This window comes from Durotheca rogersii (genome assembly GCF_024521655.1).
Source record: "Durotheca rogersii strain YMJ 92031201 chromosome Unknown GGS23scaffold_19, whole genome shotgun sequence".
Classification (NCBI taxonomy): domain Eukaryota; kingdom Fungi; phylum Ascomycota; class Sordariomycetes; order Xylariales; family Xylariaceae; genus Durotheca; species Durotheca rogersii.
Genome location: NW_026251250.1, coordinates 327,485 through 344,442, shown reverse-complemented (window position 1 = coordinate 344,442; position 16,958 = coordinate 327,485). Strand labels below are relative to the sequence as shown.

The window sequence follows — 16,958 nt, the reverse complement described above, 5'->3', positions numbered from 1 at the left end:
ATCCTCCCGGTACCTCCGTAGGTATCTGAGTACGTTAGGCCGTACCTTGGGAGGGGGGGGGGGGGTACCTTAAGTATAACCTTGTTTGACAGTGTCAGACCACTGGCAGGAATCTAGGTAAGGAGCTCTTTTTTTTTCTACGCCCTCGCGGGCAGGCGGTGACATACCATCTGCCTCCCCCGACTGGGCAGTATTATTTTCCCCATCACTTATCTTTCGATAACCTCGCAAACCTGCCCCCGTCCCCCATCTGCCTCCCCCCGTTCCCCCTCGAATTGATTCCGGCGCGCCGCAGGCGAAGGAGCTGTCTTGAACGATACAGCGATGACTTCGTCCCACGCTGCCGCTACCCATGCTGGTCCCCAGCTAGCTCACCCTCCTGCCTCTGCACCCCTTCGCCCTCCGCTGCCAAGCATACCGCCCGCAGCTGATCCTGATCCCATGTCTGCCGGTGGTGTTGCTGCTGCTGCTGCTCCCGCTACTACTATTACTACCTCTCCCTCTGCTCCCGATTCGACGGCGCCGATGCCACTCTCCGATCACCCACCGCACGGCTTCTGCGATGATCCCCACGAGGTCCAATCCGTGCCCTCACCGCCGACTGTCTCCCCCCTTTCCACCCCGGCCGCTACACACGTGAACATCGACGATGACGAGGATCGCCATGTCCCTGGAGTCTCCGCCGAGTCGGTTCCCGCGACCAATGGTGCTACCGAACCTTCTTCGACGGCCCAGCCAGCCTCTGCCAGTCTCAAGGCTGCGGGTGAAGTCTTTGCCGGCAAGCTCGAACCCGCTCGTGCGCCTGGGCAGTCCGCCCGACCGCGCAACCAAGTAGAAGCTATCGCTACTACCGATCCCGACCCGGCCAATATCGACTATTCGACTCGCCCCCTGGCCGGTACGATGAGGCAGGCTCAGGCTACTGTTGATCCCAACCTCTACATGATGAATCTTGCCCAGGCCACCTCGGCTCTCTTCCAGAACCCCGGGCCGTCCATCGTGGCCCCTTCCGAGGTCTCGCTTCAGGCCTCGTTTACCCAAGAGAGCGACGCCCTGACCACCACCGCCGACCGTACCTCCACGAGTCTCAGCCAGAAGCTGGAATCCTTTGCTAGGATCGAGTTCGCCGACAGCGTTTTCCAGATGACGACATATGCCGTCGTGATCGGCCGAGACCAGAGGGCTATGGACCAGGCCCGGAGGGACGAGAAGCGAGAATTAAACTACAGGCGGAGGGTGGAGGAGAATGCGAGAAACGGCTTGCCACCCCCGACGCCCCTCAACTTTGACCGTGGAAAGTTCAGCAAATCCTATGTCAGTGAGGAGGGCGGCATGCTCGGGCCCGAATCGGACGGAGAGGACAATGTTCGACCGGCCAAGAAGCGCCGGCCCAGCTCCGGCAGCCGATCCCACGACGGCGACGAAGATGCACAAAGCGACCACGTCAAGTCCAACCGCCAATACGTTTCTCATACCCCCGGAGCCGCGGCCGTCGACCTGGGTACGCTGCAGCCCTCGCCGTCGCATGTCCCCTTTGTCGGCATCCATTCGCCCGGTCCCGATATCGCGAGCAAGACGCGCGGCATTTCGAGACGGCATCTCAAGATTGAGTTCAACGAGAAGAAGGGCGTGTTCGAGGCTATCGCGCTGCACAAGAATGGCTTCTTTTGCGAGGATGCGCACTACGGGTTGGATGGTCCGGTTACCTTGCGGAGCGGCGACCGACTCCAGATTAAGGACGTAGAATTCACATTCATCATCAATGGGGTCCAGCCGGGCCAGACCGGCGGCGAGGAAGAGTACCATGAAGAGGAGACTTCTAGCAAGCGCATGTCGATTGGAGGAAAGGAGATGAGCTTTGATTTCGAGCATTCCGACCATGAAAACTTCCAAGATACAAGCGAGGAGCTATCGGAGATTGAGAACGTGCCAACCCCCGCCATCGTGTCTGATGATGAAGATGACGAAGGTGACAACGAAGCCGCTGTGGTGCGGTCCGACGCCGGCGACGAGCCGAAGACTGCCGCCGCCCAGCCAACCGAAGCTCCCCCAGGCGTCCTCCAGCCCGAGTTTACGGCACCGGAAATACCCAAGCGCCGCGGTCCAGGCAGGCCGCCTAAGGATGGCATCATGTCCAAGAGAGAGCGACGCCTATTAAAGAAGCAGATGCAGGAGACCTCCAAGAAAACCATACCCCAAGAGCCGCAGGGCGAGAAGATCAAACGGCCTGTTGGTCGACCTAGGAAGAACCCCTTGCCCGAAGACGGAGAGAAGCCGGAAAAGAGGAAGTATAACAAGCGCAAGCCCAAGGAGGAAGGCGAGGAAGGTTCCGAGGCCGAGAAGCGGGCAAGAGAGAAGAAGGAGAAGAAAGCCCGACCAAAATCACCGCCTCTCGAGCTCCGAAAAGAAGACTTCACCGAGGAGCAGTTGCAAAAACCCACCAAGAATTACGGTGTTCTGATCGACGAGGCCTTGACCAACGGCCCCCCGGATGGCCTAACCCTGAAGCAAATCTACAAGAGGATTATGTCGAGGTATCCGTGGTTCTATTTCTCTGCGGAGACGAAAGGCTGGGAGAGTAGTGTTCGCCACAACCTGATCGGGAACGAAGCGTTCAAAAAGGCCGAGGGAACTGGGTTGTGGTCTCGCGTCCCCGGCGTAGAGCTCGACGCCGGGAAGAAACGGAAAGCGAGCTCGCCCGATCGACAGCTCGGGTCGGCACATCTTCTGAATGCTCAACAACAGTACTACCAGAATGGCGGTTCCTACTTACCGACGAACGCCCTCGGCTTCACGCCAGGCATGCCAAATTACGCGACCAGCACAAAGCAGCCGCAAACGGGATTCCAACCTGCTACGAGCCAGCCAGCTCTAGCTCATACAACTACAGTCACACAGCCGACCACGCAACAAGTATACCCTGCCCAGGCACAGGTGCCGGCGCCGGCGCAGCTACCCCTGGGATATCTCTCTCGACAACCGTCGAATGCCCAGCAGAGTACTTATAATTCGCCCTACGCCAAACTGCCGCCTCAAAACAGCCCGCCGATCAAGTCGGAGGTCCCCGCAGTGCCCAGCCCACAGGTCTCGCCGGCGGCGCCTGTCCAAGTACCCGCGGCATCATCTCTGTCTCCGAACCATCACCTGCCTCCGTCGAATACGCTCCATCCTAACACCACCTCCCGATCGCCTCTGTCGCCAGAAATTGAAAAGGCGATTGCCCATTTTCGGTCCAGTATGCTGAATGTCCTTACGAAGCAGACGAACCACGCGGCGCAAATTGTCGATTCGGCGATAGGCCGTGTCCGGGGCTTGCCGGTGCAAGGTGTGCCTGTTGGTTTTGAATCGATAGAAAAGTCCCTTACAAATGCGATAGAAAACATGGTAAGTGAGATGCGGCCCAAGCAACAGCCACAGGCAACTTCGGCCTCCCCCGCCCCTGTTACGTCTACTGTTGCGGGACCAACGCCGACCCCGAGCATGCCTGCTTCGAATCCGGCACCGACGCCAACACTCGCAATGGAGGCGGAGATACAAAGGAGGATCGCCAGCTTCAGGCGCACCATGCTCCTCGCTCTGAGGGAGAAAACCGACCAGGCTGAGGCCATTATAGATTCAGCCATCAGCCGCGCACAGGGCCTGTCGAACACCGGTCTATTCCAGGGATGGGAGGAAGCCGACAGGTTGATGGCTAGGTCTGTCGTCCAGATCATCGCAGACGCCCGTTCAAGCTACGGGGCCTCAGCCCAACCTACCACACCCACGTCGGCCACAACCTCTCAGCCAATCCATCCGTCCCACACGGCACAACTGCCAGGTCAAGCCCCTTCCGCATCGCCTGCTCCGGCTCACGCGCCTACGTCCGCAACGAGACTAGGACAGACAAATCCCAATACCGTAGCCCCTACGCCTAACCCGCACTCGCCCCCGGCGCCGGTGACTACCCCAAGACCGACACCGCCGTCCGCTTCACGCCCCGGCATCTCTATCCAGCGTCCGAGCCCAATGGGTTTGACACGCCCGGGGGTTAATTCAATAGCTCGCCCCCCCGTCGTCCGTAGAGGGTCGGCAATTACACCAACCTTGCCAGGCCCGAGTGCACCACCGCCGATGCATAATATATCTAACCCGGCGCCGCCGAGCGCGGGTGTTATGGATCAGATTGCAGGACAAAAGCGTCTACACGACGACGGGTACAGTACTAGCAACGGGGGTGTTCTACACTCAGAGGTAGCTGGCAAGGCGCTCGCGCCCGCTGCGATGCCTAACATATCGAGCGCGGCGCCACCTAGCGAAGGGGTCATCAGTCAGATCGGACAAAGACGACTGTACGAGGGCTCTCTCAACGGGAACGGCGGCCAACACCACCAGCAACCGCCCGAACCGACCCCCCGCGCGATGCCGCCCACGGCCCCGCCGAGCATCTGCAGCCCGGCGCCGCCCAGCGCGGGCGTCGTGGACCAGATCGCGGGCCAGAAGCGACCGCTCGACGAAGGGCCCGGCGGCAGCGGCAACGGTTCGGAGCAGCCCGAGGCGAAGAAGATCGCCATCTCGCCCGCGTGAGGCGAGGGACGGTAAGGGGAGGGGAGAGGAAGCGGTGAGGGGCTGCGGCCATTAGCTCTGGGAATACGGCTACACCAGGGGAAGGGCGCGAGCGGCCAGTCCTCGTATGTCGTAACAAGTGTTGCTTTGAAGCCTGCGGTAGGACGAGGACGAGGACAGGATGGGACGAGACGGGGTGAGCATGCGGAGAAGAGTAATTAACAATTCACACACATATTTGACGAGCTGCCTACCTCCTCTACCTCCCCTCTCCCCCCGTTACCAAACGCACTGCAAGCATGGTACTTGGTCACATGGTATTGACTGTTCCCGTCGAGGGCCCGAGGTCTTCTCGGCCGAGCCCCCCCGCACGTAATCACACGGGAGCGATCTACGAGGCCCTGGCCCGCGAGCCAGCGGCCAAGTGCCTAGTAGAAACGGGGGAGCGGGAAATTCCGGTAGATTTTTTGGGGGGGGTTATAATACAATGCCGTTGAAGGTATCATATATAATAAGATGTGTGCAATCCCGCCGTGCATCGTCGACGATAGTCCCTGCGACCTGTCTACGTGCTCTTCGTATCCGCCGCCCCTTCCGCCGTATATGCGTGTGTGTTGTGCATGCCGGATTGCCGTGGAAAATGTGCTCCGCGGCCGCGACTGGGTTGAACCCGCTGAGGCCAGCGTATGTTTATACCTACCTACCGTGTCGAGATCTCGTCGACTCCCAACTACCCACCCTCCTTGCCCTTTCCTTTCCTTGCCTTACCATCTCTGCCTATCGCGAACCGCGATAGACCTGTGCCCGCCCCCGCCTGCCCTACGCAGAAGCGCGTCGCGCGCCCTGATCTAGAAGAGCCCGTCGATCTCGCCCGTCTCGGTGTCGACGTCGACGTTGAGGTATCCCGGCGCCGTGGGCAGGCCGGGGATCGTCTGGATGTCGGCCGCGAGGGCGTACCTATTAAGTCGTGCAAAGGTTAGCAAGAACCATCCGCCTTGCTTCTGCCCGAGCGCAGAGAGGCACGTCTCCGGGTAAGAAAGTACCCAGGGGGGGGGGGGGCAGGAGGAAAAGGAGTAGACGAGGGAGAGAGGGAGGAAGGGAAGGGAACTGACAGGTACCCCGCGCCGGCGGCCATCCTGACGTCCCGGATCGGGACCGTGAACCCGGACGGCGCGCCCTTGAGGTCCGGGTCGTGCGAGAGCGAGTACTGCGTCTTGGCGATGCAGATGGGGAGGTTCGAGAAGCCCTGGCGCGCGTACGTGTCGATCTTCTTCTGGGCGAGCGGGCTGAACTCGACGCGCGCCGCGCCGTACATCTCGCGGCAGATGGTCTCGGTGCGCTGCTCGATCGTGCCCGCGCCGACGTCGTACAGCAGCCGGAAGTCCTTGGGCTTCTCCGACGCCGCGACGACGGCCCGCGCGAGGTCGACGGCGCCCCTGCCGCCCTCGGCCCAGTGGTTCGCCAGGACCGCGTCCTCGGCGCCCGCCGCGACCGCCTCCTCGCGCACCACCGCGATCTCGGCGTCCGTGTCCGTCGCGAACTTGTTGATCGCCACCACGACCGGGCACCCGTACGACTTGGCGTTCGCGATGTGCTTCTTCAGGTTCACGCAGCCGCTCCGCAGGATCTCGACGTTCTCCTGCTTGTAGATAGGATCCAGCGGCGCGCCGGGCGCGATAGGCGGGCCGCCACCGTGCACTTTGAGAGCGCGGACGGTCGCGACGATGACAACAACGTCGGGTACTAGGCCGGAGGCGCGGCACTTGATGTTAAAGAAGCGCTCGCCTCCCATAGTGAAGTCGAAGCCGGCTTCGGTCACGACGAAACCGGCATCGGTGCTGTGATCCTCGTCGAGCTCGGTACCCACGAGCTTAAGTGCCATCTTGTCAGCGAGAATGGAGCTGTTGCCGATGCTGATGTTGGCGAAAGGGCCGGCGTGCACGAAAACAGGAGTTCCTTCCAAAGTCTGCATCAGGTTCGGCTTGATGGCATCCTTCATGAGAGCCGTCAACGCGCCACCGGCTCCGATATCGTCGCAGGTAACCGGGTCTCCCGATCTCGAAGTAGCGACGACCATCCGGCCTAGCCGCTCCCGCATGTCGGCAAGACTTGTGCTCATCGCTAGAATCGCCATACATTCGCTAGCGACCGATATATCGAAGCCAGTGTCTCGGCTCTGCCCCTTCTCGGTTGGTGCTACTCCCACGGTGATTCCCCGCAGGTGACGATCATTAACATCTAGCACACGTCTCCAGGTGATGGTTTCAGGGTCGATATCCAATCTAGCAAACCGGCGAATCTCGTCTTCGGTAAGTTCGTTGGGGTCGGTCTTGTCAATTCCCAACTTCTTGAGTCGCCGGAACATCACTGGCGCAAACGTCCTCTTCCCGTTCTTGGTGGGGACCAACCTCCGGTAGAGGGGCCCGTCCTTTTGGGTGTTCTCGTGAAATATGCGGGTTTCGATAGCAGCGGCGAGAAGGTTGTTGGCCGCCGAGACGGCGTGTATGTCTCCAGTTAGGTGCAAGTTGAATTCGTCCATCGGTATGACTTGGCTGTAACCACCGCCGGCGGCGCCGCCCTTGATGCCAAACGTGGGACCTTGGCTAGGTTGTCGGACGTTTGCGAAGGTGAGCCGGCCTAGGTGTGCACCAAGCGCCTGCGCCAGCCCCATGGTGGTAGTGGACTTGCCCTCGCCTAGAGGCGTAGGAGTGATTCCGGTGACGACTACATAGCGACCGTTGCGGCGATGCTCTAGTCGTTTCAACAGAGTGAGGTCGACCTTAGCCTTGTAGGCCCCGTAGGGCTCTAGCTCATGCTGTGCAATTCCGACTTCCTCCGCGATCCGCGTAATGGGTTTTGGCTGTTGGGATCTTGATATCTCTATATCCGAGGGGACTGGGGTGCGCAAATTCAGGGGCAGGGGGATGGTGCGTCGCTGCTTCTGGCGTTCGAAGTACAGCGTAGTGCTATCGACGACATTTTGCAACAACATGGCAACCGTCATTGGGCCGACGCCGCCTGGGACAGGCGTGATATAGGAGGCGACCTGAGAGGCCGAATCGAAATCGACATCCCCGACCAGACGCTGCCCCGACTTCTTCGACGCATCGGGAATGTAGTTGGTTCCGACATCAATGACCACGGCACCGGGTTTGAGCCATTCGCCTTTGACGAAGGCCGGCTGTCCAATAGCAGCAACGACGATATCAGCATTCTTCAATTTGTCCTCAATGCCCCGAGTCTTGGAATGGCAGACGGTGACGGTGGCATCAGCATTCTTCAACAGATAGCTGACGGGGCTTCCGACGATATCGCTCCGGCCGAGGACGACGGCATCCTTTCCCTTCAGATCCACGCCAGATTCCTCCAACAGCACCATGACCCCCTTGGGCGTGCAGGGGATGAAGAAGGGGTGGCCGCCCTTCTTGGCAAGTTCGCCGATGTTGGTGGTGCCGAAACCATCGACATCCTTCACGTCCGCAACGGCAGAAGTAACGGCATACTCATCGATGTGTTTGGGCAGGGGTAGCTGGACCAAGATGCCGTGTACTTCAGTATCACTGTTGAGGGCGTGTAGCTGGGCAAGGAGCTCTGCCTCGCTAACGTCCTCTGGAAAGTGGATAAGTTCACAGGTGATATTGGCCTGTATGAGTCACGAGGATTAGACAGCCAAGGGCTTAGAGACGGGACACAGGAGTCGAGTAGGAGGACTGACCTCCCGAGCGGCCTTGAGCTTCATGCGAACATAGGTGGCTATGAGTCAATTAGCTGGGGCGCAGCCTATATGGAGTACAGAGAAGGGGATATAGCCCGCACAAGAGTCGGATCGATCGCCAACTAAGACACAACCATGTCAGTATAGCAACGGGGCGAAGGCACCAGCGACACGGCACAGACCTTGGATGATCTTGAGGGACGGCTGATACTTGGGATTCGACTTCTGCTTTTCGGCTATCTCAGCGGCAAGCCTCTCGCGGATCTTCTTCGCGATCGCGGTGCCGTCCAGCTTGGTAGCAGCCATGGCGGGGTGGCTTCTAGAGAGAGCTTTGTGCGAGGCAGGCGACAGCGAGGCAAAGGGGCAATTTTCGGGCGACGATCCGGGGATGGTAGCACGAACGGCGAGACCGGTCAGGGCGGCGGCACGTTGTCGAGAGTAAGCTTGATTCCGAGTGGTGAGGGGAGGATTCGTCGTCTGAAGTGGAAAGGAGGGTCGAAAGCTGAAGGATGCGCTGCAGGCTTTTCCAGTTCCGGTCCGCCGAGTTTGACAAGTAGTCAGACGAGATGGGACGGGGAAAGTAGCGAGGCGTGTGACTGGCCGAACCATCAATTGTTGGCGCTGCAGAGTAATACCGTCCCGCGGTACTGTCGCGGGCAACGGGAACGATCCTAGGGGCGTGGTAGCAGGAATACGGACGGGGACGAGAATGCGACTGGGAATAGGAGAGCCGCGGCATCGGCGGAAGTAGGTAGGTCGGGGGGTCATCCTCTGTCTCCTCTCTCGATCGTACCCCTACCCTATGCGCCTATCCGGCTTACACAGCGCCCTATAGCCGCACCTGTAGCGCAGGGTTAGGGCGCGCTCCTCAGATGTCCAACGAGTCCATCCCGCCCGACACCCCCAGTTTGTCCTTAGCCCGGCTTTAGAGCCCTGAATTAGCCCTACGGTAGCGCCGCGAGGTCAGCTCAGTCAGCGGTAGTAGGTCTGGTTCAGTACCTAAGTGAGAGAGGCACACGGCATACCTACCCACCTACCCAAGCCAACACCACCAGCCCACCCCCGATATAGGTAGGGTACCTAGCAAACGCAAACGCAAACCCTGCATAACAGGTCCAACGGCCTTCAGAGGTGAGAGATGGGGGGGTGAAACAAGGCTAGGAACAACACCGCTCCAGGAACGACAGCAAGGCAACGTGCTAAGACAATGTTGCGAGTGTATCTGGGGTTGAGAGCAAAGAGAGTCGGGGTGAGAGTAAAAATGGTGAAGAGTTTAGGGAGCTTCCAAGCGTGCGGGCGAGACACGGTAGCTTGAGGTGACGGATATGATTCTCTCGTCCTCCCCTCAGGGTTGGATGAGTCAACAATTCACCGGACCATATGTCATTAGAGGTGCAACGTGGGAACAGGGTACAGGATAACCTGGGCGATGTTCTAGGTACGAAGAAGAAGGTCAACTCCCCGAGGGTTGCTATGTTTAGATACATAACCAGACCTAACACGTGTACACGTATACCTAGGTACCTACCTGTCATAAGCAACAACCAATGAAGGCGGCTAACCCCCTGGATATTGCATATACCTACCCGCCTACCTACCCAAGGTACCTACCAATTGTCAGTCCCCCACCACAAGAAGACGCACCTCAGAAGGTGCAAGAGGATGTACCCAAGTACCTATGCTTACCTACATATGGATGACGCACCGGTCGGGGTTGTTGCATCTAGCAGGTTACCAAAAACCCGCGAAAATCTGCTAAATCTTGCCCCACGCACAAATCATTCAAAAACTCCATGCCTACATCAAGCCTCCCCCCTCTTCACGATAACACCATAGCTTGTACGGACTAGGAGGAAGACGTCAAATCCGCCAGAGAAGAGAGTCAGCCACCGCGACCATGAGACCAATTCTCCTGTCAGGCCATGTAAGGAGACCCCCCCCCCCCCCCTCCTACCCCGATGAATGCGAATCCCCTATATACTAACCGACATCCGCAAATAGGAACGGGCCCTGACCCAAATCAAGTATGCCATATACCATCCTAGAATCCCTTCCCGCCACGGCTCTGGCCTCGGACTAACCTTCGCGATCCTCGCCTCCCCTCCGCGTACAGATTCAACCCCGACGGTGACCTTCTCTTTTCCGTATCCAAAGACCAACAGATCTGCGTCTGGTTCTCCCACAATGGCGAACGACTCGGCACCTACAAGGGCCACCAGGGCGCCATCTGGACCGTCGACGTAGACCCGACCTCGACCTTTATCGCCAGCGGAAGCGCCGACAATACTATCCGCCTCTGGGAGATCAAGACCGGTCGATGCCTCAAGGCCTGGGACTTCCCCACCGCCGTGAAGCGCGTCGAGTTCAGCGAGGACGGCCGCCAGCTGCTCGGCGTTACCGAGAAGCGCATGGGTCACCTCGGCACTATCGTCGTCCTCGACATCATCCCCGAAGTCGACGCCGAGCAGAGCGACGAGCGCGCCCTCACCATTGTCTGCGACGAGAGCAAAGCCACGGTCGCCGGCTGGAGCTACTTAAACAAGTACATCATCGCCGGCCACGAGGACGGTTCCGTCTCGCAGTACGACGCGAAGGTAAGTGTGCGAGAACGGCTGGTGGGATTCGACTAGGATGCCCGTGATCCCGCCCGCTTTGGTACGGACACAGAAAAGTCCTAACTGACGGACATTCGCGCAGACGGGAGAGCAACTCTATAACATCCCCGCCCACGAGCTCAACATGCAAGTAACGGACCTGCAGTGGTCACCAGACCGCACCTACTTTATCACTGCCTCCAAGGACAAGACCGCCCGACTGATATCTGCCCGTGACCTCGAGCCTCTGAAGACGTATCCTTCCGACACGCCGCTAAACAGCGCCTGTATCACCCCGAAGAAGGACTACGTCATACTAGGAGGCGGCCAGGCTGCCATGGACGTTACCACCACCGCCGCCCGCCAGGGTAAATTCGAGGCGCGCTTCTACCACAAGATCTTCGAAGACGAAATCGGTCGCGTTAGAGGCCACTTCGGACCCTTGGTATGTTCTCTTCGTCCTCGCATCAGTATCTGTAATCCACCGCACATTTCCACTCTACTACTACCCTTCCTCAAAAATATCAGCGACGGAAAAGAAACGCCAATCGCTAACGATACAATGCAGAACACGGTCGCTGCCGACCCCACGGGTAAGAGCTACGCGAGCGGCGGAGAGGACGGCTACGTCCGCATCCACCACTTCGACAAGGGCTACTTCGACTTCCGGTACGAGGTCGAGCGCGAGCGCGATAACCGGCAATAGAATCGCCGTGGCCGTCCTCATCGCGAGTTGGCCGTCTCCGCGGACGTCGTGCCCCGTCCCGTAGCACCAGCTTCGGCAACCGGAGGCGACGGTGGTGGTCTCGAGATGGGGCATCTGTTCTCCGTCGTTCCTATTTTCGTGGTATAGAAGGGAGGGATAAAAATAAGGAGAGGGAAAAAAAATGGGTAGAGCCCAGTGTCTTTCCTCTTTTTTCTCCCTGGTTACTCAATCCTACATAGGATTTTCTCCCTCTCTTTTTCTGTTTCTCTCCTGGCAGAAATTTGCATCGCGGGGCTTCGGCGTTGAAGGTTCATTTGTACATGTTCTCTGTCTCTTGTGCTTTTGTTGGTTCGTCGGTCCACTTGCCTACTTATACGTATATAGGCCTTCCTTCTTCTTATTCTCTCCTAGAGAGGGGAGGCCTACATATGTAGGCGTAGGCGTAGGGAAACATGAGCAATGAAGGGACAAGACGAGACGAGGCAGGGAGCGGAAGCGGGGAGTAGGGCACCAAGAGTAGCTACGCTACCTACCTACATAGTTAGCTTGGTGTGGTGCGGCTTGCAATCGAAGATACCTGATCATGTCGCCCGAGGCAGTTTAACCGTCAACGCCGCGGCCTGTGTTCCCTACTCGGCCCCCTCTTCGTGGGGATACCGAGACGGCAGGGCTGGCAATCCGCAGCTCATGCAAAGCAAGTCAAGCAGGCACTTCCCTCTAGCCTTCTCCCATCGTCTGCGAGCCGCAAGGTAGAAGAAGTTAAGCTCGCTTGTACAGGCTATATCGGCACGGTGAATCCAGATGCCCAGAAAGGTATTTTACGTATTTTACTAAGCACTCGATCGACATATATGCAGTCGTAGTAGTAAAGCTCACTCAATTCTCTAAGCTAGGCAGCTCGATCTGGTCTCGTGGTTCTACCTCGGGACGTCTTTCGCGTCCTCCCCTCGTATCCTTCCGAGGGGGCGCAGCGGCGTACACAGGGGGGGCTGGGAGGGGGTTGCTAGCTGATTCGGCGGGGGGACGCAAAGTTCGCAAAAAAAAAAAAAAAAAGATGATAAGTTTTCAGAAACAAAAAAACTGTCGAGTAGTGCGCATCCATCTAAATCTCTCTCCTCTACCGTCGGATCCGTCGCGAAGGGAGGAGAGGGAGACAAAATAAGGCAGAAGAAGAGGGGGAGAATGCGAGCAAAAACAAGTACGCCGGAACCCCGTCCCTGTCCCTTTCCCTTCTTTATATCTTATTGTGTGTGTGTGTGTGTGGTGTGTGTGTGTGTGTGTGTGTTTCTTTTCTTTACCGTTGTCCCCGTCGAGACGAGAGACAAGGGACAGTGAGCAGTAGCGATAGCAGGCAAGCAAGCAACGTCCCTCTGGGGGTCTAGGAAGGTAGTGATAATCGCGGGCGGCGTGCCCTCGCAGCATTCCCTACCCCTCTCGTGCTTAGCGACATCTTCGCCTTACTTTTTCTTCCCCTTGGATTTGCTCTTGGGCGCGGGAGCCGAATTGGTGGAGCCGACGCTTGACGCTCGCGAGGACGGAGTGGCGGTGGTGGTCTTGCTGCCGCTCTTGACGTTTTCGAGCGCCTTGTTCTGTGAGTGACAGGTTAGCATCTGACAGCCGTGGTTGCCCCGTGCCGAATCGCGATCTGTTAACCTACTTTGACGCCCGTCTTCGACTTCTTCTTGGCCGGCGCCATTCCCAGGATGCTGTCCTCGTCGTTCTCCTCGTCCTCCGGCTCCCTCTTGCCCTTGCCGTTGACCCCGTTTACCTTTGTCGGCGGCGTATCTTCAAATTCCTTCACGATCGTAGTGAGGAGGGTCGTACATCGGCGGCTGATCTCGATCGGTGTCCGGCTGAGGAAGAACCAGTCGAATCGGAACAGAGGGCTTTCGCGAATCTCGTCACGGATTCGATCGTAGATGTTCTCCGAGTCGATGCCGTGTCGGTCCAGCATGACCAAGAGGAACCTGTCTTCTTCCTCGGTGTAAACTTTCTTATTGGTGGTCGACACCGAGTAGCTGATCTTCATCTGCTGAAGGGGCACGCGGTATAGCTGCAACTTCTTGCGCAGCATCTTCCGCTGATGTTCCGTCTTACGCATCCGTTCCTCTCCGGCTTCAATAATCTGCAGATACTTGGGGTAGTCCGCAATTTCGCTATATCGCTGCCAAAAGGCCTTGGCATATGCCTTGACCTCTGCGGCCGTCTTGCTGTCAACCTCCTCGGCAATTCGCTCGTAATCGTGACGCCCGTAGCGGCCGGAGCCGTTAATAAACTGCTGGAAGTCTCGCTTATTCCACTCACCAAAACCTTGGGTGGACAACTTTTGCTTCTCCTCTTGTTCCTCTTCAGTTAGTGGGGTCGCGTTGTCGATCTCTTGTTGATCTAGAGCACGCTCGGCTTCTCTTTCGGACAGATTCTCGTCGTCACCATCGGCTAGGGGGACTTTGTAGCCTATTTCCTTCCGGTAGAATGCCGTTTCCCGGTCCTGGAGATCCCGGAGTCGTGGTGGATAGAATTGGTAGTCGTGGACGGCGATTTGTTTGGGAGCCCGAGGCGCCTTTGGCTTCGCCTCCGCCTTGCTGGTGCCGTAGATGGCCTGCCTATAAAACTTATCGACGGAATAGGACTGTTCCTTGCGCTCGCGCTTGGCGGGGTTGATCCAGTTCACTCCGATATCCTTCTTCTTGCCGAACACCTCCCCATTCCACTCATAGGCGGACTCTGATGAGAACTTCTGAAGATCATCGATACCGAGCTTTTCGTATTTGGCGTTGAGTTCCTTTGTTCGATTCTCGCCCTTGGACAGAATCTCGTCAATATCGTCGTCGTTGAGCTCGGTACCGTTGGCGGGCATTCCGGCCGCTCCTTTCGTCTGGAAGACCTTCTCGGCGCCGTGCTGGATCATGTCCAGGAGCTCTTCTTTACCTGCCGGACCCTTAGCTCCAGGGTGGGCACGTCCCTGCTGAATTACCAATTGGTCGAGGCGGAGTTTCTGTGCCGCTCGTTCCAGGACCTTTTCTTCAATGGCATTTTCGGTGACAAACCTGTAGACAACCACTTGCTTCGTCTGGCCGATTCGGTGGGCGCGGTCCATAGCTTGGAGATCAGCCTGGGGGTTCCAGTCGCTATCGTAGAGGATGACGATGTCAGCACTGGTTAAGTTGATACCGAGGCCGCCGGCTCGAGTGGTGAGAAGAAATATGAATTTCTCGGAGTCGGGCTTATTGTACTCGTCGATCGCAGCAATTCTGTCTTCGTGAGCGGTCCCACCATCGATACGGCAATACTTGTACTCTCGGAATACGCAATAGTCCTCCAAGATGTCCAACAGACGGCTCATCTGCGAGAAGATCAAGACACGACTTCCTTGCTTTTGTAATCTTCGCAAAAGCTTATCCAGCAGGGCCATCTTCCCCGAGTTATACACCAGGTGCTCGTCGGTGGTGTATGGAGGGCCGGGCTCGGCCCCTTCGAAGAGATAAGGATGGTTACAGCATTTCCTCAGTTGCATCACGATGTTGAGCAGACGAGTCTTGGATTCTCGCTTGCCACCAGCGCCATTGACAGCATCGATATCCTTCTCTAAGATTTTCTGATACCACTTAACCTGCATTTCCGCCATACCGATATAGAGATTGACTTCCTTCTTCGGCAGCAGGCTCTTCTCGACGTCAGCCTTAACTCTGCGTAGCAAGAAAGGTCGGAGAACTCGGTGGAGCTGCTGCACGACGACATCCGAGTCGGCGTCTTGTCCCGAGAACCACTGGTCAAAAGCTTCGCTATCGCCAAACACATCGGGAAGTAAGAAGTTAAGGAGGGCCCAGAGCTCGTGAAGGTTGTTCTGAAGTGGGGTTCCGGTGATCAGCAGTCGGTTCCGTGAATTGAAGAGACGAATGACTTGCGACAAGGAAGATTCCTCGTTCTTGATGCGATGCGCCTCGTCGATGATGATATACTCCCAGGCAAATTTCTTGAGATGTGCCTTCTCTCGAAGGATCATCTCGTAGCTAGTTATGCAAACGTCGAACTTTTCATCGATCAGACGTTCGTTGATGAGAGCATGTCGCTCTTCCTTGGCGCCCTGTAAAACCAGGACATTGACTTCCGGCGTCCACTTGGTGAATTCACGATTCCAGTTATCGAGTGTAGACTTTGGCACCGTGATCAAGTGGGGGCCCTTGATATCCATAATGTGGCGCAGGTAACCGAGGAAGGAGATGGTTTGAAGGGTTTTTCCCAAGCCCATCTCATCGGCGAGGATGCCCGAAATTCCATTCTCGTGGAGGGAAATGAGCCAGTTCAAGCCGGCTACCTGATAGTCTCGCATGGTACCGTGGATGAAGGGCGGCGACTCGCGGAACACCGTTTCGGCAGACCCTCCCTGTCGCTCATCCTTGAGCAGCTCTGCGTCTTCTTCGGCTTCCGTCCGGCGGGCGCGGCCGGTCTCGGCGCCACCCTGGCGAACACCTTTCTTCTTTGACTTCGCAGCCTGTTCATTCTGGCGGTCGATCTCGTGCATAATCTCGCGGATTTTGGGGTCGGGGTTCGTCTCGATAAAGTGTCGGAAGAGGTCGGTCAATCCCAGCAGATAGCGAAATCTTCGAATGCTATCGTCTTCCTATAGCGCATTACGATTAACGAGGCTGCTCCTTTTCCGCAAGGGCGCGTGATCTCATACCTTGGACTCTCCCAGCAGGTCGTGCTTTTTCCCAAACACGCTTCGACGCAGCTGGTTAGCCTCCGAGCGCTTCCTGCGCCCGTCGACGGTCTGGTCTCCAGCAACACTGCTGGCTGTGGTATTCGGGTTCGTGTCGGAGTCGCTGTGGTCGGGCGTCTCATCTATCTCCTGCTGCCAAGTTAGCATATGGCGAGCAGGTGGGAGTCGAATAGAACAGCAGCCGGGCAGCAGCACAACGGCTTCGGATAAAGCTTACCATCTCGTCTGGGCGAGCAGGCGCGGGGTCTGGCGCATCAGACATGGACGCGTCGGTATCGACGGCGCTGGCTCTCGGACGCGAGGGAGCCATGGTTGTGAAGGGGAGGGGTCGCGATGATGGGTTCGGCTGTGGTTGGTTATTGGCAGTGCAGCAGACACTTAACGCGACTGCGACGCGACTAGCCGAGTCGGTAGCCGGTGTGAGTGGACTAGTTAGGAGATCCAGGCGCTACCGACGGAGTACACAACTTGATGCCGTAGCAGGAAAGTTACGGTTGGGTTTAGAGATAGAGGAAAAGCCAGAATAATACGGAGATGCTCGAGGTAAACGCGACTTAGGTGGCGGGTGGATTAGAAGCGGTTGCGAAGGTCCGAAAATGAGAATACCAGACAGATGCGGGTGCTATCTAATCAAAAGTGGACCGGCGCGGCTCCAACCCCGGTCAGAAGAGTAGGTACCTA

General features: G+C 57.6%; 4 protein-coding genes across 4 annotated transcripts; 2 read left to right on the top strand and 2 right to left on the bottom strand.

Moving 5' to 3' along the window:
* Positions 1-65: 65 nt before the first annotated feature.
* On the top strand, positions 66-4,811 carry GGS23DRAFT_157574 (uncharacterized protein). Its single transcript, XM_051511404.1, has one exon. The coding sequence runs from the start codon at positions 325-327 to the stop codon at positions 4,561-4,563; it is 4,239 nt and encodes a 1,412-aa protein (XP_051369904.1). The 5' UTR covers positions 66-324; the 3' UTR covers positions 4,564-4,811.
* A 579-nt stretch (positions 4,812-5,390) lies between these two features.
* GGS23DRAFT_598721 (formate-tetrahydrofolate ligase) lies at positions 5,391-8,563 on the bottom strand (the record flags this gene model as incomplete). The annotated part of the gene is made up of 5 exons (XM_051518825.1): positions 5,391-5,499; positions 5,655-8,185; positions 8,258-8,295; positions 8,359-8,379; positions 8,440-8,563. The coding sequence occupies 5 exons, from the start codon at positions 8,561-8,563 to the stop codon at positions 5,391-5,393; spliced, it is 2,823 nt and encodes a 940-aa protein (XP_051369903.1).
* Positions 8,564-10,154: 1,591 nt separating this feature from the next.
* GGS23DRAFT_612160 (WD40-repeat-containing domain protein) lies at positions 10,155-11,787 on the top strand (the record flags this gene model as incomplete). Its single annotated transcript, XM_051520464.1, has 5 exons — positions 10,155-10,181; positions 10,259-10,281; positions 10,371-10,851; positions 10,955-11,296; positions 11,420-11,787. The coding sequence occupies 5 exons, from the start codon at positions 10,155-10,157 to the stop codon at positions 11,555-11,557; spliced, it is 1,011 nt and encodes a 336-aa protein (XP_051369902.1). The 3' UTR covers positions 11,558-11,787.
* Positions 11,788-13,155: 1,368 nt separating this feature from the next.
* Positions 13,156-16,837, bottom strand: GGS23DRAFT_157461 (SWI/SNF family of DNA-dependent ATPase). The gene is made up of 3 exons (XM_051511403.1): positions 16,495-16,837; positions 16,239-16,406; positions 13,156-16,178 (listed from the first exon to the last, which is right to left on the bottom strand). The coding sequence occupies exons 1-3, from the start codon at positions 16,585-16,587 to the stop codon at positions 13,206-13,208; spliced, it is 3,234 nt and encodes a 1,077-aa protein (XP_051369901.1). The 5' UTR covers positions 16,588-16,837; the 3' UTR covers positions 13,156-13,205.
* Positions 16,838-16,958: the final 121 nt, after the last annotated feature.